This window comes from Talaromyces stipitatus, genomic scaffold (assembly GCF_000003125.1).
Source record: "Talaromyces stipitatus ATCC 10500 scf_1105507295511 genomic scaffold, whole genome shotgun sequence".
Taxonomy (NCBI): domain Eukaryota; kingdom Fungi; phylum Ascomycota; class Eurotiomycetes; order Eurotiales; family Trichocomaceae; genus Talaromyces; species Talaromyces stipitatus.
In genome coordinates, this window is record NW_002990119.1 from 122,264 (window position 1) to 142,041 (window position 19,778).

Sequence of the window (19,778 nt, forward strand, 5' to 3'; positions counted from 1 at the left end):
ATCTGTCAAATGGCTTCCAGAGACTCATCCCACGACTCTATACAAAACCACAATCCTATATAATAAAAGGCTCTTTTGCCACTCATCTAAGTAAGAGCGACGACAGCAAAGAAGAAAATAAAGAAAGCTTATAGCAAGGGAGAGCTATGGAGCATGGTCAATAACATTTGCAATCATAATTATTTAAAGGAGGACAGCGCAGCAGATTTGCTCCAGATAAAAGAGGTGGATCTAAACTAATCTACCCTACATGCAGAGGTATGTACTTTATTGACTTCTACTTCTATATTTTTAGTTATAAGGCTTCTCAAGAGTTTAAACTAAGACTTTGGCTTTAACAAAGAGTTAATAGATGGCTTAACAGCAATACACCATTAGCAAAAGAGGTAAGACGTATACTAACTAAAAAACAGGGATAAGCTCCTTCTCAAAGGAAAGAATGATCTCACTCTAGAAGTCGATCCCAAGAGTGACGAGAATCTATAACTCAAAATACTCAGAATGAGGTGACTTTCCAAGGAGAAACAGCAAGTTCAAATTAACTTTTTAAGATGGTAGTAGGTAGCTGCAAATCGATCTACTATATTTACATGGAAAAGGATTTAGCTGCACTGTCAATTAACGAATATTCTTTAAAACATTTAGCTTTATTGGATTTAGGGTCATCAATTTACGTTTTCAATGAGATAGAAAGATTTATGAACTTCTGAAAAGCAATAGCAGGAGACCTCCTATAGACAGGCACCCACCAAGTACCTGTCTTAGGATATGGAGAAGTAGATATTAAAATCCACAGCCTTGGTGGAAGACTTCAAATTCTGCACTTTTATAACATGGCATACTGTAAGGACTTTGTGGCAAACCTGGTGTCTTTCCAACAACTAAGAAAGCATGGAATCTGGTGGGACACCAGAAGAGGCTTTGACTGCCTTCAGAATAAGAAAAATTAAGTCCTTACATATATAAAAGAGAAGGAAGGTCAATTTGTACTCAAATATATCGCCAATGATTATCCTCTTGTAAAAATAGTCTTCATGATATAATGGTACCACTTTAATTTATGGATAGTCAGAAAAGAACAAAAAGCTGACACTAAGAGATAGCATGCTTGTCTTGGCTATCCTGGACTCCAAGCTATCGAACACCTTGCCACAATAATAAAAGGTATAAGAGTGACTGGCCTATCTAAAGGTCCTACCACCATATAGTGCGAAGCCTGTGGAAGGGCAAAAGCTAGACGAATCATACAACGAGAAGAAAGAAATATTGTAGAACGACCTAGCATGCATCTAGCAATTGATTTTCATGACTTTTAGAAAAGCTCAATAAACGGAGAAAAAACATTAATGCTTATAACTAATTGATTTAGCGGTTTTATCTAGGACTTTTATATGATGTTGCACAAAAGTGTGAGGATCTTAGAAACTCTGAAATAGTTCTCTAAATATCTGAAAAAGCACCATGATGTTAGTCCAATTAAGATTGAGATAGATAATGAGATATTCTTACACCAACCTGAGGTAAAGGAGTGGCTGATTACCAAACATGTTACTATCAAGCTCTCAATAGCAAATAATTAAGGATAAAATAGTGCTGCTAAGCACTCAGGAGGTGTCATTAAGGATAAAGCTAGGACCATAAAAAATAGTGCAAAGTTACCTGCGGATTTATAGTTAGAAATATACTAAGTCTTAATCTATCTTTATAACTGTACCCTGAAGTTCATGTATAACTGGAAAACACTATACAATAGGTTTCATACTTATATTACTTTGCAAAATGGAATTTGCATACAAGATTAGAAATCTTAGCTTACTTATCTAAAGGTATATAGCTGTAAAGCATATGCCCTCATATCAGAGTATCAACTTAAGAAAAATTAACTTTAACGCTTCAATCTACGAGCATGGGTAGGCTATCTCGTTGGATATGACTCAACAAATGTTTATAGGATTTGGAATCCTTTGATAGGGAGGATCATGCGAGCAAGAGACATTATTTTTAATAAGAATGAAGTCTTCAGTGGAGATATCCAAGATATCAAGGATGATCTCCTTCATGTGTCTGTTGAAGAACTGACAATCTTGCTGAACAAGATAGATATCTAAGTATAGTTAGGTGAAGTTAAAGATAATACTAACTTTGGAGATGAGATGGAGGATTTGGTATTTAATAGAAATAGGCACAATGATGAGCATACGACAATAACAGGCTCAGTGACTGGTTCTAGATTTGAAGATTTAAGTCAGCTTGATTTGGACTATCCAAGCGGCCCATCTCTGACGCCAGGAGAAGGATTGTTAGAGAGGATTGATAAATATACTTATCTTACACCTCCAGATACGCCTCCGAGCGCACTGTTAGTAGCTAGTATAACTATTGTCCATGAAAATAATCTTAACCTCCATTAGAGCTCTAAGCACGCAGCTAGAATGTTAACTAGTGAGGTCAGGCCTAGAGGATTGCTCATTTAGGAAGCAACCACTAAGGAAGGTCCCAGAGGGGCTCTTGATAGTATAGGCATGGTCAGGTCCAGAGGATCGCATGCTGAGTTTGAGAACAGGCCCAGAGGGTTGCCTAATCTGCGTGACTCCATGGTAGGTCTCAGAGAGGCTCATGGCAGGCATATCCTTGAGAACGGACCCAGAGGGTCGCTTGAGAAGAATGGGGTAGGCTTCAGAGAGGCTCCTGTTAAAACTGTCGCCGCTACTTTGACTATGCAACGAGGAGAGCTTAATCCTTGGAGGTTTGCTCTTCTAGTAGGCACACGACATCGTCAGTATGAGATGAACACAGTCAAATTTGATCATGTGAGCCTCCAACGATATCTAAGGTTAGGACGTTGACTTCAGTCAGTTCTAGTCTGCGACCTACCGCCTGCTCCTAAAAGTCACCGTGAAGTGAAAAAACACCCTTTAGGTTGGTTATTTGAGGAGGCTGAGAGAGATCATCTTAAAAGTCACGATCCATCTAGCTCTTGGACAATGGTGCCTATCAGTAAGGCAAAAGGAAAGCAGATTCTTAATTGTATGTGGGTATATATCTATAAGCAGGACAAGAAAGGTTATCTAGTCAAGTGCAAGGCACAACTCGTGGTAAGAGGTGATCAAGAGAAAAGAGATGATATAAGGGACATATATGCTGCTACTCTTGCTGCAAGATCTTTTAGGATATTTATAGCTATTGCTGCGCGCTTCAATCTGGAACTCAAGCAATATAACACTGTTAATACCTTCATTAATGCCATACTGGACAAAGAGATCTTTATAAGAATGGCTTCTAGATATCGTGAGTCTGGAAAAATATATCGACTGAACAAGGCTCTCTACAGATTGCGTAGATTATCACTTCTATAGCAAAAGGAACTTACCAGCACGCTCGTAGAGTTGGGTTTCAAAATAGTGCCTCACAAACCGTGTTGCATGTTAAAATCTAGGATCATACTATTCTTTTATATAGATAATATCATTATTACATATAAGAAGAGCCACCAACCAGAAGCTGACTCAGTCATGAACCAACTTCATGCCAAATACAAAATATCTAGAGGAGGAGACCTGGAGTGGTTCCTAGGTATAAGAGTTATATGGGATCAAAGCAATAAGGTGATCTGGCTCAGTCAAGCCATCTATATCGATAAAATTGCAAAGTTAGCTGATACTCGACAAACTAACGACACACCAATGGCTTGAGAAGAATTACTCCTATACAAAGGAATGACCACCTACAAAAGTAACCATCAATATTAATGGAAAGTTAGCTTAGTCATGTATGTAGCAGTAAGCACTCAACCTGACGTGGCTTTTGCTGTCTCACGGCTTTTATAGTTCTTATTAAATCCTAGACTAAAGCACTATCAAGCTGCTGACAAGGTTTTATACTACCTTGAATGTCATTGTGCATACGCCTTGAGACTTAGAGGAGGTAAAGATTATTTAGTATCAATAGATGTCTCCTTTGCAGATAATATACTTAACCATAAAAGCTCGCAAGCATACATCATGACACTTTTTGGTAGAATGATAGGATGGTAAGTGAATAAGCAGGATATGGTAACAATGTCAACCACTGAAGCTGAACTGTTAGCTCTCGCTTAGAGGGTAAAAGAAGGCAAATATGTCCTTTAATTGCTTCTAGAGTTAGAGATACATTTTAGAACACCTACTCTTCACGTTTTCTGCGATAACCAGCAAACTCTAGGATTGCTGGAGAAGGACACTCTACGACTGTATATGAAGCTCCGACACATCAATATTCATAATTACTAGATACAACAAGAGGTGCAGAAGGGAGATATCCAAGTGCACTACATGCCCACAAAAGATATGATTGCCAACAGTCTGACCAAGGCACTCAGCAAACAGGAACATTAAAAGTTCCTCAATCAAATTGGAGTAGAGGATATCAACAGCTATCTCACTCCCCAGCAAAAGGATATAGAGAACCTAGATATCAAAGAATTACTTTCTCTCAATGACGTGCCCAACAACTTATGAAGCTATTCTAGCTTTGCAAGTAGTTGCTTTCTGCAGCTGAGAGGGTGTGTTAGATAATCTGGCTTTCAAACAAGGTAGAAAGATTGACTGTTCAATCTTACAGGTCTAAAAAGCACCTTTAGGCATATATCTGGGCACCTAGATTTTAGCCCAATATTTACCCCTCCTGATAGCTCACAAATCACCCCGCCAAAGGTGTCTATAAAGGACCCGGCTTTGAAGCCTGATGGGGACAGAGAGACAGAACTCAATAGATACAATCTTGCTAGTCACTTCTTTTCTTTGATCCTAGTAAAACACTCTTCAGGATTGGCCTGGAATAAACCGACTAATCCGACAGTAGTACGCCCGCTGCCCAATTAGAAGGCGCCGCCGGCCACTAGGCTTAGATGCGTGTATGAATCAATCAATCAATCAATCAATCAATATATCTGCAGATTGCATAGGCTGGATTTTTCTAAGCTTTCTCCATAATGTCTCTGGCATACCTGGTGGACGCTCAGCGCTAGAGAAAGAGATAGAGCTTGCAGGGTATTGCTTCTTAATATATTCATGTATATCAGAAATAATCACATCTGTACCAGACTTGCTCATTTGAGCTCGGATGAAGGAGGTCTTAACCCGTGGATCAACAATAGCAGCCACGTAATAGATAATATTTGAATCTATCTTCTTAGTGAACTTATCCATTTTCCGGATTCTTTCTTTAATAGCATTCTGAGCCTCCTTAGTAACCTCTTGAAAGTTGCCTTCGTTATTTTTGATATCATCAAGAATATCATCAAGACTCTAGTATATTAGAAGGCTTTCAGTAATGCTTAGGCAATGTTTTAAGATAGAGTTGGTATGGTCTTAGAATGGTTTCAGGACCTTCTAAATTTGTCTTAGTGTTGACTAGTCACTATCTGTTGATTGCATGTCTCAAAGGTCTGGATGTTCATAAATAAATTAAGTGACTTCTTTTCAAAGTCGAAGAGCTTTAGAGATCATATTGTATGTTGAATTCCAGCGAGTATCAATATCATAATTGATTTCCTTGCAAGGGGAGATATCCTTCCATGTCTGTCTTCGCTGGGGGCTGTGACTAATCCATAAGACCAAAAGACGGATCTTAACAATAGCACCTTTTGTTGAAAGCAGCTTTTCTGCAGTTTTGATAGGGCAGCTGGCATTTAGATTCTTAAGAAGTTCTTTCCATGTAGGATGTTCAACAACTGTAAAAGGCTGCTGTGTTTCAATCACCCAGCGAAGAAGAGCCTGCATGGGATCAAGTCCAAACTTAGCTGGTTCTATGAATATATTAAGAGACCCAGTTGGAGGTGTAATTGTATTCTGTTTAATATGATGTTCTTTGTAAAGGTGTGTAGCTAAATTAATTATAGCACCCTGTTGAGTAGAGTCCCTTGATGATCAATTGCATCATTTACATAAAAGAAGTCTATCATTTCTGTGACGGCCTCCTTTGGGACACCATATAGTCTTAAGACCTATAGTATCAAAATGGTTTACAGTCCAGCTAGTACGTGATCTCTTCTTTCGTTTTTTTATTGGAGTCTCGTCAAAATCACTCTCTTGGGCTAATTGAGAATAATCATCCGAATTCTATTAAGGAGACTTCAATCCTTATGAAGCTGATTCAGACGGCACCAGACTTAGCTTGTTAGAAGGTACATTTTTATCAGGTGCAGGCACAGGCTCATTAGATGGAGAGCTCTGCTTATATCCTCTTCTCATGGCTTGTTCTCATGATTCATCTTCTCGCATAACTCGAAAGAGACCTCGTCGCGATTATAATGCCTTAAATGATGGCATATTTTCTGACGGTCTTCCATGGCGCGGTGAAGTAGATCCTCCTGGCTCTTCCTCCCCTGAATCTCTACCTTCTGATATGCCTACTCCAGTAAATAAGGGACAGGAAGAAATATAAAGTGAAATACTCAGAGATAGATATTTGGGAATGAGGGTTAGTGCAGGAATAGCATATTCCGAAGTATTCAATATGGGAGGAGATAAAAGGGGGATAAAAGGAAGTGAGTTAGAGGTGGCAGCTGTAGTTAGCCTAGCTTGGTTAGCTCGGCTTTGTTTACCTACACATAGGTAGCTGAGCTCCTTTGGGGACTAGAGAGACACAACTGAAAAACAACAATCTCGAACCTACACTTTACCTGTGTGCACACCCCTGTGATACCAACAGTTAGGAACTTGGAAGAGCCCAATTCCCCCAATTTATACACTAAACAATATTTAGATTTGTCCGTCACGTAGCTACTTAGTCTAATCTATTCCTAGCCATGATGTAAATAAAAAAGGTAAACAATCTGTCAAACTTGAATACATGAAATGTAATAGTGCTACTCTTACGTGTTATACGTGACAAATAGGTAGAGTAATCATTCCACAGAATTTCAAAGGAACTTAATGCTTTCAAAGTAAGAAAGCGTTTCCTAGACAGTCACCGAACGACATTCTGCTATAATGATAATCCCTCCTGTCTAATCATTGGACAATCTCCTATTACAGTCACAATCCGATGTATTTTACGGTAGGATCAATCATTATTGGTAACAGTAAGGTTATCTAGCATTGTGTACACTATGATGACTTATTATAAGTTGCATTCACAGCCTCCCTTTCCCGCTTTAAATATTCCTCAAACGTCCCTAAAGGGACTTCCAACGACTTGACCTGATCTAAATTCGCAAACTGAGCCATGTCGCGGGTGACAAGTTGTCCACCCAGAATGGGATTTGTCTCCCTCTGCGCTTCCACCTCATCGTCTGATAAATAAGTGATTTTGAGTTCGCGCCCGACGGCTTGAGAAAGCCGCTCGATGAATTCGCTAAGCGTCAGCAGCTCATCCAAATATGAAATGGTCTTGCCGTTGAACCGCTCTGGTTGCATTATTGCTGCACTGCTGAATAGTCCAATAGTCTTAGTATCTGTCAACGGCAGAACAGTATCTGAGCGAAGCGCTGTGATCAACTCCCCTGTTTCTGCCAGGCCAGGCAACATAAATTGCACAAAAGGTTGCACACAATTGGCCATGAAATAACCGGGCCGAAGTACAGTCCAAGTGGCGTATCCAGAAGCTTTGACTATTTTTTCAATACTATGCTTGCTCGCGTAAATCTCAGCGACTGCGGCCTTCTCGTCAAACCATCTCATCTTATCCGTCTGGTCGACGCCATAAACACTCGAGAAAACAACATGCTGGGCCCCAGCCTCCTTGCCCGCGTCGAGGATGCTTTGAGCCCATTGTTCTTCGGCACTGAGGTTTGTTAGGTCAGGCATGAAGTTGAGGAAGAGGGCATCACAGCCTGTGATAGCGATTGTAAGGGCGCTTTTATTATTGAAATCGCCAACCCAGAACTTTACGCCTATGGATACGAGGTCTTGAGCTTTTTGAGATGCGATGTCACGAGCGAGAGCATGGACTTCGATATTCTTTGCTCGAAGATGGCGAGCTAGCGCGCCGCCTTGGGTGCCGGTAGCACCGGCGACAAAAACCCGAGTAATAGCCATTATAGACTTCAGGGAGGTTGACCTGCGAAGGTGGATGTTTTACGTAGACAGGAATAAAACGTAAGAAAAAGTCTGCTTTATAGAGACTTCTAGGCTTTTAGCAATAATAGACCCCAAAAAGAAACCGTCACTAGATCTCGGCGATTCGGCCATCCGGTCAACTGGCCCAACACCTCCTCTCACTGAATGTCGGCGACTCGGCCATCCGGTCAAAGGACCTAATAATCTAAACATACTACACGGGCCTACGGCGCTAGAAAACAACGTCGCGAGCCATCTCAGAAATTGAATGGTATCCTACTGTTGAAGGTTATCGGGCTAATAACTGTCAGATAATCCGGCTTTCAAACGAGGCAGAAAGATCGACTGTTCAATCTTACAGGTCTAAAAGGCACCTTTAGGCATATATCTGGGCACCTAGATTTCAGCCCAATATTTACCCCTCCTGATAGCTCACAAATCACCCCGCCAAAGGTGTCTATAAAGGACCCGGCTTTGAAACCTGATGGAGACAGGGAACAGAACTCAATAGATACAATCTTGCTAGTCACCTCTTTTCTTTGATCCTAGTAAAACACTCTTCAGGATTGGCCTGGAATAAACCGACCAATCTGACAAATATTTCCTCCCTGCCGGCTTCGTTAATTTTGTTTTCTTACAATCACCATGGCTCTCAATAATGGAGTACATTACTCCTTAAGGTTAAGGTTTGACTCTAGACTGACGGAGACCGTTGAACTGGCATTGAACGGAGACGAGTGGAAAGTCAATGTACAAGGGCAAGGGATCTGTCGGACTGTACGTAACAACCTTAAGCGGTATATCTCAACGTATCAAATTATGTATGCACAAGTATGGAATCCTTGATTCTGTTGTCCTTCTTTCTCTCTTTAAGTACAGTCAAAGTGGGAGATATCTTTTCCCCTATTCGGTGGATCCTTCTCTGAAGTGTGTGGCTCACTTTAATTGGCTGATAGATCTCATCTGTCTGATTGGCTGGATTAGCTTAGCTAATCCAAACCGTAATAACCCTAATGACCCTAGCGGGCGACTAATTGGATCCTGGGCAGGAACCGATTGACGATAGGGTGGGTATAAAGTTTTGTCTCTTTTGATTCTTGTTATTAGGCGACGGAGACTACCACTGCGATATGCGAGGAACTGGAGCAGATGACTATGTAAGAAATGGGATACCACACGCATTCGTCGCTGACATAGGTGTTAACAGGTCTAGGTTTCCCCTGACGGTGTTGGTTATCTATACGGGAATTCACACAATCCGCCGTATTGGGAGCCTGTCGGACTGGAAATCTTCAATGGTGGCGTGATACGCAAAGCGTTCCATCTGGTGGACTTCAATGGAGATGGCAAGGTAAGTAATATTTTCTTGGCAATTTCGGTGCAAGGTCATAGATACTAACAAAGGTTCTACAGTGTGACCTTTGGCTTGTTGATGGAGATTCTGGAGCGGCGGAAGTGTGGATCAATATGTGGAATTCAACTGCAATGAATTGGAATAAACGTGGTGTGGTCACCGGGGAATAAGTTGCACCCAAGGTTGGGGTGTAGGTCTATACGATTTAGGGCTTCGGTTTTCATGATATCAAGTGAGCGACTTAGCTGACTTTGTTCATTCCAATTTGCTTCAAATTACTAATTTGTTCTGTAGTGGTGACCATCGTGACGATTATCTATGTATGGAGTACGTATATATTCATATCACTATCTACATCGCACAAGATTGACTTCTCCCTCACCATTTTTCTTCAGATTAGATGGACGCACGGCCGGAGCGCTAAATCTGGGCAAAAACCAATTTCAAGATATCGGACAGATAAAACATACTGAAAAGTATGATCGAGCAAGTATATAACCCTTTCCTTTTTTTCCCCGCATGTTTAGTAATGTCTCTGCTGATTCTCCTTACAATCTGCGAAGACCATCGATGGGCCGATGTGAATGGTAATTCTCCTCATGCACACTTTCTTACATCCCAAAGTTGATGTCTAATTGCTTCCTTCTAGGGGACGGCTTGATTGATTTTCTTTAGGTTGACAAATTCACTAGAGACACATGGGTAAGAGAGTTTATAGCTTTCATATTTTCGACCAGCTTTTCCGAGTGACTCACGAAACTAGGTATGGGAAAACGCTGGCCAGATGCCGGATGGTACTCGAATAGATGGATCATCCTTCAAATGGAACCCACTAGAGGGTGCTCGCTATCAAGGCGCAGATCGGGGTGTGAGTATTCTCTTCTATCAGACTTACAGACGAATGATTCACTGATGATCTGCTGAGGCCAATATGCATCATCAAGTAATTCCACGAACGAATGTCGTAAGCTTCCGTCAATTCCAATTGACGAAAATATCATGTTCTACTAATGATATCTGAAAGGCATATACGTGGTTTAATGTCTGTCCAGGAACCGGTGACAACGCTTTAGATGACCAGGACCCTTCTATTGACTCCAACCTACCGGCATATTCACGAAATGGACCAGTAATATGGCCTACTCCGCATAATTACATATCTTACGGCGATTCCTATGCTGCTGGAATTGGGGGACATTGTGGCTGGATCAGAGATGAGTTTGACGAAAGTCTAGAAGGCGATGATTGTTGTCGTTGCGAAGAATCATATCCATTTCAGCTTCAAAGTGCAGGTCCTCAAATGCAGGGTGCCACTCTCTATTTCCCAGCGTGTTCTGGTGCGATCATCAACGACATGGAAAACAGTAATGAGAATGGGAGAAGGAGCCAAATGGGTTGGATTCAGGAACTTAACTACTAATATATGAGACAAGTGGATGTACAACACTATCCATTGGAGGTAACGATCTCCACTTCGCTGACGCAGCATTAAACTGTCTCTTCTGGTACGATGAAGGGAAATGCACCAGCGCATTAGCGTATGCGGCCAACAAACTCAACGACGCCAGTTTCCGCTTGGCTTTGGCAGAGGTATACAGCAATATAATTCTTGATTCTTATGGCCAGAGAGCGCCCACTGCTCAGATGGGGTTTTTGTTGATTGTTACCGGCTATATTTAGTTCTTTTACGACAAGGACAAAAATTGTGATGAGAGCTGGTTTTATCCGTATGGGGGAAAATTGACGCAAGAGCTTCGACAGCAGATGAACTCGTTGGTGGTCAAATTCAACGAAGTCATTCAGGAAGCCGTTCTCGAAGCCCAGCATGAGATGGGAAATAGATACTGGAATATTGTGTTTTTTGATACAGACTCATTGTTTGAAAATTACCGCTTTTGTGAGCCTGGTGTCGATTATCGAAATAGCTGGTTCCTCCTCCCATTCGGGGCTGACGCTCTTGCTGATGGATCAGAATTCTCATCACCACCAGACAGTGATGATGTCGACCTGCTGACTTACTGACAAACATGCAGTCTGAATGACGATGATATTTGGGTATCCTTTCTCTGCGATTACTCGACAGCCATGCACAATGGAAGTCTTCCAGTCGATCCATCGCCATCACCACTCTATGACCTGAATACCACAACAATAGCACCTAAAGAAGTAGCCAAGGCGATGCATTCAAAATCGATGGGTTATGCATCCATTCCCGACGCCATACATCAGTATATAAGTAGCTTGCCGCAGTCTTGAAGAACTCTGTTTATCTTGCTCGAGCATGGATCACAATCTTTGCTGACCACTTCTCAGCAAAAGCAATTTAGCTGCGGTCCGAAACAGCTCTTATTTACCCAACTTGTCAACTTGGATATATGTCTACATCTGACGACTACGTGGACCGGATCTCCTCGGCTCGACTTAGTCAAAGCTGCCTACCCAAGCATGGTCTATCTCGATGCGCCCTAGATGCAAACAGATAATGTAGACAATAGAAATATATTCTCTTCATCAAAACTGTACTTCACTAGATCTGATAAGTGTGTCAGAGGATTACTTATGCTTAGACTTGGCATGTTTGTTCATCCAATCAATCACTGTATGATACCACAGCAACAAGTTTTCCGGATGCTAATGGCGGTGATTTTCATTTGGGAATGTAAGAAACGTAGTTTCAACCCCTCTTTAGTGTAAAGTGTGGAACGAAGCCAAGCCTTGCGCTATTGGCTGTTGAAGATTGAGCTCGTTGTGGATAATCAAATGGGGTGTTTGCCAATGACCAACATACTGCGCTGGATCCCATTTCCGCCATTCAGATGAATTTTTCCCACGGTAGTCCAATGAAGTCATAACGCAAAGCTTGTATATCACTTGCCAACTGAGTTGTCATGCTGAAGATGCCATTATCCGTTATCAGTGCCTTGAAAAGTCTACCCAACTCATGGCCTTGTATTCAATTAACCATATAGCCTCCGTATCCATGGCCTATTGCTACAGCTCTCTCTGTATCTATGTAGCTGAGATTGTCAAAAACTTTCTGGAGATCATTGTATGGTAATCCGCCCCATGAGGAATATCTTTCTTATGACATTTCGGTGGTCATTTTAGGAAAAGGAATTTATTTTTGCTCATAGTGAAATGATGAATCTGCTATACAATACTCTGGGGAATATATAAATCAGGCTGACACTTGAATAAATGGAAACAAATACAATGCAACAGAAAATTCTGGTGGCAACTTGGCTACAATATAAAGACCCAAGTCGTCCCAGAGCCTTTTAAAAAAATATATATTGGAAAATAGGAGAGAAGCTATATATAGTTTGAAAACATTATATAAACTTCAGAAAAGTAACTCGACCTGAAGCATATCCTAAGCAAGTATGCTCTCATAGGATATGGGACATTGTGCTTGATACTCAACAGGAAACTAAATGATATTAGTATTATCACAAACCATGTGCAGGCGAATTATCTTCATTAGAACCCATATCAAATCTTCCATCTCCCTATATCTGTCGACGTATGGCATCCTCCAAGGATCATCCTCAGATTGGCAGATCAGTGGCAAGTATACTGATGCAGAATGTTAAGGAAAAATATGGCTGTAGATATATCCAATAGCGTCTCTCCAGGAAAATCCGATGACTGCTAATTGTCAGCGAAGCCAGCATTATCATCAAGGTCGGAGACCAACAGTATCTGGACAAAGGTGATTGAAGCTAACTCGAACGAAACTAGTGGGCTATGATCGAGTGTCATAAATGAGAATAGGAACCAGGAGCGTATTGATCTGTCACTAAAACCTATGACCATGAAAAGCGAATGCAAAACATTGATGAAAATAGAAAGAAACAAACAGAGTAAGATTTAGATTGCTTTGAATAGCTGTCGGATGATCGGATCCCCTCCGAGGGCGCTTAATTTTGCAAAAAGAAAAGAAAAGAGGACAATTGGACGTATTAAATGTGTCAATATCTTTGAACCAAAAACACGCTTGGTATGCGGATAAGAGATCTTGAAGCCCAAGTCTCGAGATCTGTCAAAAATAGATGTCCGGACGGCTTTTATTTTTTGGTTAAGGAGCGTGTATCTGAACTCCACAAGTGGGAAGACTGTATAGAAGTACTCGAAAGTAAGGGAAGCATATGGGATTATTTCTTGGGATTGAAGTTCGTGATTTGTTGTTGCCTTTACATTAGACGTCGTATATTTTGACCCTTGAGCCCGTGTGGCCGTTGCCTATTCGGGCTGGGGAGAAGCGACGGGATGAGTAGTGCCTTGTATGATTAGGTCTGACGCTAATACCCGTATGTGTGGAGCGATTGCGAACTTTAAAAGGGGGGCTGAAGACCAGAATGTGAAGGTTGATTGCGCGAAGCGGCCAATCACATATTGGCGGATATCTGTATGCGGTGTTCTGGTATCAACAAAGGTGAGGTTCCATGATGCGAGCTCGCCAATTACATGACCTCCCAGGGAAAAGAGTCTCTTCATTCTCTCTTCGCGATGGCTGTGCATAGTCAACATAAGCTGATAAGCAGGGAGCCCTTAAGGAGAGGTTTTATTGTGCGAGATAATCAGTCATGACAATAGTATCTTTGCGCTGCAAGCACTGAACCAGGCCATATGCGTTACCGAGTGAATATCCAGAATTTGTATAAATAGGTCCGTCATCTTTACGAAAGCGAAGAGTAGTTTTCGAACATAGCCATCAATTAATGTTTCAGCATTCAATTATTCTTATCTCATTTACTATCAAAACTATATTCATATCTATTACCACAATGGCACCCCTCCGCATCGCAATCATCGGCGCCGGACCGGCTGGACTGACTCTTGCTCGCCTTCTCCAAGTGAAGGGTATCCCTTGCACCGTTTATGATCTCGACGCCAACCCACACAGCCGTGACCAGGGGGGAACCGTCGATTTGCATCGCCGGGGTGGACAAATGGTGATAGAAGAGGCTGGATTACTGGAGGAGTTCAAGAAATTGGCAAGACCGGAAGGAGAGGCGACCAAGTTAGTTAAGTACGACGGGATGGTGGTTATTGATGAGAATGTGCAGAAAGTGGAAAGGACCGAGGAACATAAAGATCGACCGGAAATTGACCGGTTGCGGTTGAGGCAGTTGTTGCTGGGCTCATTGACGGAAGGGAATATTGTGTGGGGGAAGAAATTATTGGGTGTTGAAAAGTCGAAGAAAGTAGATGGAAAGTTTGATCTCCGGTTTGATGGCAGCGTCGAAGAGGCATTTGACATCGTTGTTGGCGCCGATGGCGCATGGTCGAAAGTTCGGCCATTCCTGACCGACAAGAATCCCTTCTACTCTGGCATTACGGCTATTGAGCTTTGGGCAATGGATGTTGACATTCAGCATCAGTGGCTATCCCAGTATGTTGGCCAAGGTACCATGTTCATGTTCGACGAAGGACGAGCGATCATCTGCCAAAGAAACGGCAACAACAGCATACGCACATATGCTGCGGTACGACAGCAAGAAACATGGCTGAATGATTGCGGCATCGACTGGTCCGCGCCGGAAGCGAAGACACGGCTCATAGAAGGTTACTTCGCCGACTGCGCAGACGATCTGAAGCGAGTCATCCTGGACAGCAATGACAACCTCATCCCTCGCCCTATGTACATGCTCCCCGTGGATATCAAATGGGAACCAAAAGCTGGTGTCACCCTAATTGGTGACGCTGCACATTTGATGACTCCCTTTGCCGGTGTCGGAGTCAACATCGCCATGGTGGATGCACTGGATTTATCTCGAGCAATCACATCCTGCGTTGACGACGACAAAGAAAACATCGGGGCGGCTATGTCTGCATTTGAGAAGGAGATGTTCCGAAGGAGCCAAATGTTTGCGAACAAGACGTGGAAGAACATGCAGTCGCATTTCAGCGCTACTGGCATTGACGAGCGTGCCGCACTTATCCATTGATAGACTCTGTATTATTTTCACGGCTGTTAACTGGGGCATAAGTAGAGTAGCTGCGTCTTTATGGTTAGATCTCCGCAACCGGCGATGTTTCCAAATAGATGGATGACTGGGCCGTATAGCGAAAAATTTCTCCGGGTGACAAAATTTGCTCCAGTCCGAATTTAAGTGGCTTTGCAGCCATTGGAAACTTCTTAACAAATTCGAATGCATTAAGGGAAGTTGTATGTCTCTCAATGAAAATTTCGTTAGAAAATGGAAGCCCATTTGCTGGCGCTGTTATGTCGAACAATGAGAAAAGTTCAAAGCCAAACCTCTGTAGTTGAACGAGAACGGATGCCGAAACGCAGTCGACGATAGCTGAAAGAACTTCCGGATACTCTCTATAGCCTTCTAAATCTGCCAATGGAAGAGCTGGAGCGAGCTCTTCTCCATACCATTGCTCTAATGAGTTGTAAGCCTCGACTACCCGGTCGAAGAGACCTTGACATCCAGGTTGGTCTCCGAAATCAGGCACATTATCTGCTTGACGGATATTGAGGAGGAATCCGCACTCGCACAAAAGCTCCGGTACATCTAGTAACAGATCGCAAAGCTCAGATCTCCAGCGAAGACTTGCTAACTTATGATCTCGAAGGCCATTACCGCGCTGCTTGGGCAACTCCCGCCATTGTGGCTTGGATAGGAAACATCTCTGACGACGGCTCATGTCCTGAACGAGGAAGAATGCTCGCTGAGACTCCAACATGGCTCGTTCAAAAGGCTGATCGAAGCATTCAGGGCCAAGTTCCTGGATCAAGAGTTTTGAGCCACTTGACAAGTTGTTCCAGCGTCCGTTATCCGAGCTGATCATGAGCTCACAGAGCTGGAGAATGAGTGAAGAGCAGATTGTTTCAGGTTCCAAGCGTGTTTCTGCCGCTTGCACGCATTGCCGCAGTGATTTCAGACTTCTACTGTAGAGCCTGATCGTGCTAGGCGGGCTTCCTAACAATTGCTGGCGCGTGTCTTCATAGATTGCACATAGACAGGAGACGGCATTGTCAAGAGCTGGATTTCTTCCGAGTCGGCTTGGGATGAACTGATAAAACTCGCCATGCGATCGAATGGGAAACGCTCGTTGACCATCAGGATCCGTGAGGATGTGTAATAGAATATTACACTGATTCTCTGCCTGTGAGGCTGGCAGACGGGATATCGAGACTTGGAACGACTGATCTCCTACCAAGTACTCCTCTTCTACTTCAGCATAGCGGGATGAGTCTGGCTCGCTCTGCTTGATCCTAGGGGTCACATCCCAAGCAGCTCCTTCCAAAAGATATCTTTTCTTCCCCCTATATTGCGCTGCCACACGCGATTCTTCTTCGACAAACTTCCATCTCTTTATGTAGCCATCACAGTCCCACCCGGCGGACATACAGTTTCGACATGATGGCCATTCTTTTCCACATCTAATTTTCCGCTTTCGGCACGTTCCACATCCCGTGCTCCTTGGGGTGCCAACCATCCGGGAGACTGTTCAAGGGGTAAACTGATCAAACTGGGGTGTGGGAACGTAACTGAGGTCGTCGATATTACCGAAAGCAATAATGCAGGATTTTCGAAAGGTGAGCTCAAAGGACAGAATCGTCAATCTTTAGTCAGGCCACCTTGGATAATTTACTCATTATGGCTACCCAAACAACCATGAACGGGAACGATACACCAGAAAATCGTCCGGAGGGATTATTGCTGGCGGCGATCCAAATGGAGTCGACCGAAAAGGAATGAACAATCTTCAAGGTGTCCCAAAGATATTTGGCTGAATGTTGACGAATTCTTAAATCCCGGTGAAGATGGGGGCGGCTGTGCTTCACCGCCTCGTGCACGACACCACCTCATGCACGGTTTTCGCGGCATGCCATGTAAAATATTTCGAAGCTTTACAACACCACATAACAATAAAATATAATTAAGTTTGCAGTTTATTAGTAAATAAGATATAGCAAATCTAACAGTGTAAATTTTATCTAGCGATAGCGTGCAGGAAGCCGAATCTGCCGCCACCTACGATTCGTAGCAATAACCTCATCAATAACCTCCTCTTCGACCTCACTACTCTGTTTGCGCTTCAATTTCCTTGAATTTGGGTTCGTTCGACTCGTACGGGGATTTGGCGTGGCTAGGATATCTTTTTGAAGCTGCAAATCTGCTTGTTTGGTTAATTTTTCCTCGAGTTTTTGGCGTTGTTTTCCCGCAGCATCTTGCACGCGTTCTTCTCGCTTTTGTTGAAGCTTTTTATCATCTTTCCTGGCTCTTTCCTGTGGCTTGATCCTCTTTTTGCTGTTGTAGTTCTCGGGCTTGCTGAATCTTTGAAAGGCCAAAAAATATCGCACCACCTTCATTTTCATTAGGTAAACTTAATAATAATAGCTTTTTCTTAATCTGGCGCCTCTTCTCATTTAATAGAGCCCTTTCTGCGCTTGCAAGTTGCAATCTGATGATGGGCCAGAGAGAGAGTGATATTGAGGAGTCCAGCTAACTACCTGAGATCCGAGGCGTGCGAGGTTGATGTCCTTGCTACGATCACGCTAGGCCCAATGCGGTACCGACGTCTACCTGTATGGTGGGCAGTCCCATGACAATCTAATTAGTATAACCTCTGTAGTAAGCTCCATAACTGTATTGCTTAGCATTTTGAAGCCTTTGCTAGGATTTTTGCCTCCAATCTTTCTAAGAAGTTTGCGAATATCACTCCACTCTTCAGGTGAGAGAATTGAAGCTGTAGAACTAGCTGAGGATGGCCGGCTTTCAGATTTCTTATTAAAACGCTCTAAAACCACCTCCGGATTGAAAGGAACCAAACCTGTACTTTTGAAGCCAGAGTTGATATTTCTCTTAGTAAAAGAGATCTCCCAACTCGCCCAGAAAAGCCGAAAAAAGTCGTGTTTAGTTGTCGGAACGTGAATATCAAACCCTACACGTTTTGGCACCGGATATAGTTAGTCTGACGCGGCACGTGCGTGCCGCGTATTGTTGGATATTTGATACGCTAATCCCAATCAGGATGTCATTACTAATCATGATTCCTCGGAATAACGACATATCCGTGAGAACATGAGAGCCAAACTCAAGCCTACATTTTGGAGTCAGGATTGTCATTTATCCCGTAAATCCGTGATACTTTGCCACTATGATGTGTATATAAAGAGGATCAAGATGTGTAGTTAGCTATGTTTTAGAAGACGTGCAAATCAGAGTCAATTATTCCTCACCCAAATTGTACAACTCCTATCAGAGCCTAACCCCGTTCGGACTAGTACCCAAAGATTCCAATACGTATATCTAGCTAGCTATCCCCGTCCCCCTCGTTCTTGGGGGCTCCCCCCTCAGGCCTTAACCAGTCAACTTATGCGACTATTACCCAATATGCCCCGGTCAAATCAACTCCCACCACTCACCCTAAAGCCTCCATCAAAAAGCCTATGCCTCTGGTGAAACAACACCTTCCTGACATCCGGCTCTTCGTACGCCTCCCAGCTGACCATGCAGCCAGAAAAATGGAAGCCTACGCTATCTACTCTAGCCTACAATCTCAGCTAAACTTAAATAGTGCAGCACTAAAAGAAGTCCAAGCTACAAAGACTGGCTTTGCACTATGTCCCTCATCTCCAGAAGCCCTCCTAGCCCTTAAGGCCCAAAAAGAGACGATCTCTGCATTCTTTGTTAACTGCCAGATAGAACGCAGCTCCTGATGGGTCTCGTACCAAGTCACCAACATGCCAAGGAAAATTGGCTAAATCTTGGATGGTCAATACTCTCTAATCCCTGTCAATCCTACACTACTATCCTTAGAAATTAGCGAAACTACAGGGCTCAAGCCTATATCTATTAGCAAGACCACTACGAGCGCTACCAACCCTGATACTCTTTCCTCAAGCTGGTTTGTCAACTTCCTAGAAGACACGAAATCACCACTGCCTATCCAGCTATGTCTTTTTAGCACTATCACTAATGCTCGTCACCTCTCTAAGAAAATAACAGTTATTTAATGCACATGATGCTGGAAATAGCATAATGCACGATCCTGTGCACGCCCCTCTCAATGCCAACTATGCAGCTCCTCAGAGCATACTGAAGAGGGCCATGTCAACCGCTGCACAGCCCTAGAGCCTTATCAATGCCCTCCTAGATGCATACACTGCCATAGACTACATCCAGCTAATTTCATAGAATGCCTTCTGCGCCCCAAAGACAATACTAAACATACTAAAGCTCAACAAACAGAGATCCGCAAATCCTGCGCTATAAACCTCGCAAAAGCTCGAACTAAAGGAGGATGTAGCTCTCAGCTCTCCATAGGCACACAAGAAACACCTATGGTATTAGATGAGATGCCATCACAGCCTTCAATATATGAGATTATCTCTCCTTTTCATTTAGTAACCCCCTCACCTCACG

The 19,778-nt window shown here is 42.9% G+C and overlaps 6 protein-coding genes across 6 annotated transcripts, besides 5 other annotated features; 4 read left to right on the top strand and 2 right to left on the bottom strand.

The window, feature by feature from the left end:
- Positions 1-608: 608 nt before the first annotated feature.
- Positions 609-2,279: a mobile genetic element.
- Positions 2,280-2,522: 243 nt separating this feature from the next.
- TSTA_097710 (uncharacterized protein) lies at positions 2,523-2,904 on the top strand (the record flags this gene model as incomplete). The annotated part of the gene is made up of 2 exons (XM_002485708.1): positions 2,523-2,810; positions 2,863-2,904. 2 exons carry the CDS (start codon positions 2,523-2,525, stop codon positions 2,902-2,904), a joined length of 330 nt encoding a protein of 109 aa, XP_002485753.1.
- Positions 2,766-4,406: a mobile genetic element.
- Positions 4,407-4,896: 490 nt separating this feature from the next.
- Positions 4,897-4,923: a microsatellite.
- Positions 4,924-4,964: 41 nt separating this feature from the next.
- Positions 4,965-5,636: a mobile genetic element.
- Positions 5,637-7,088: 1,452 nt separating this feature from the next.
- Positions 7,089-8,252, bottom strand: TSTA_097720 (NAD dependent epimerase/dehydratase, putative; the record flags this gene model as incomplete). The annotated part of the gene is made up of 2 exons (XM_002485709.1): positions 7,089-8,040; positions 8,062-8,252. 2 exons carry the CDS (start codon positions 8,250-8,252, stop codon positions 7,089-7,091), a joined length of 1,143 nt encoding a protein of 380 aa, XP_002485754.1.
- A 917-nt stretch (positions 8,253-9,169) lies between these two features.
- TSTA_097730 (uncharacterized protein) lies at positions 9,170-9,563 on the top strand (the record flags this gene model as incomplete). The annotated part of the gene is made up of 3 exons (XM_002485710.1): positions 9,170-9,196; positions 9,253-9,390; positions 9,453-9,563. 3 exons carry the CDS (start codon positions 9,170-9,172, stop codon positions 9,561-9,563), a joined length of 276 nt encoding a protein of 91 aa, XP_002485755.1.
- Positions 9,564-10,177: 614 nt separating this feature from the next.
- Positions 10,178-11,073, top strand: TSTA_097740 (uncharacterized protein; the record flags this gene model as incomplete). The annotated part of the gene is made up of 3 exons (XM_002485711.1): positions 10,178-10,261; positions 10,418-10,787; positions 10,853-11,073. The coding sequence occupies 3 exons, from the start codon at positions 10,178-10,180 to the stop codon at positions 11,071-11,073; spliced, it is 675 nt and encodes a 224-aa protein (XP_002485756.1).
- Positions 11,074-14,180: 3,107 nt separating this feature from the next.
- TSTA_097750 (monooxygenase, putative) lies at positions 14,181-15,344 on the top strand (the record flags this gene model as incomplete). The annotated part of the gene is made up of 1 exon (XM_002485712.1): positions 14,181-15,344. The coding sequence occupies one exon, from the start codon at positions 14,181-14,183 to the stop codon at positions 15,342-15,344; it is 1,164 nt and encodes a 387-aa protein (XP_002485757.1).
- A 64-nt stretch (positions 15,345-15,408) lies between these two features.
- Positions 15,409-17,722, bottom strand: TSTA_097760 (uncharacterized protein; the record flags this gene model as incomplete). The annotated part of the gene is made up of 3 exons (XM_002485713.1): positions 15,409-16,719; positions 16,758-16,897; positions 17,389-17,722. 3 exons carry the CDS (start codon positions 17,720-17,722, stop codon positions 15,409-15,411), a joined length of 1,785 nt encoding a protein of 594 aa, XP_002485758.1.
- Positions 17,723-18,025: 303 nt separating this feature from the next.
- Positions 18,026-18,286: a mobile genetic element.
- Between the last annotated feature and the right edge of the window lie 1,492 nt (positions 18,287-19,778).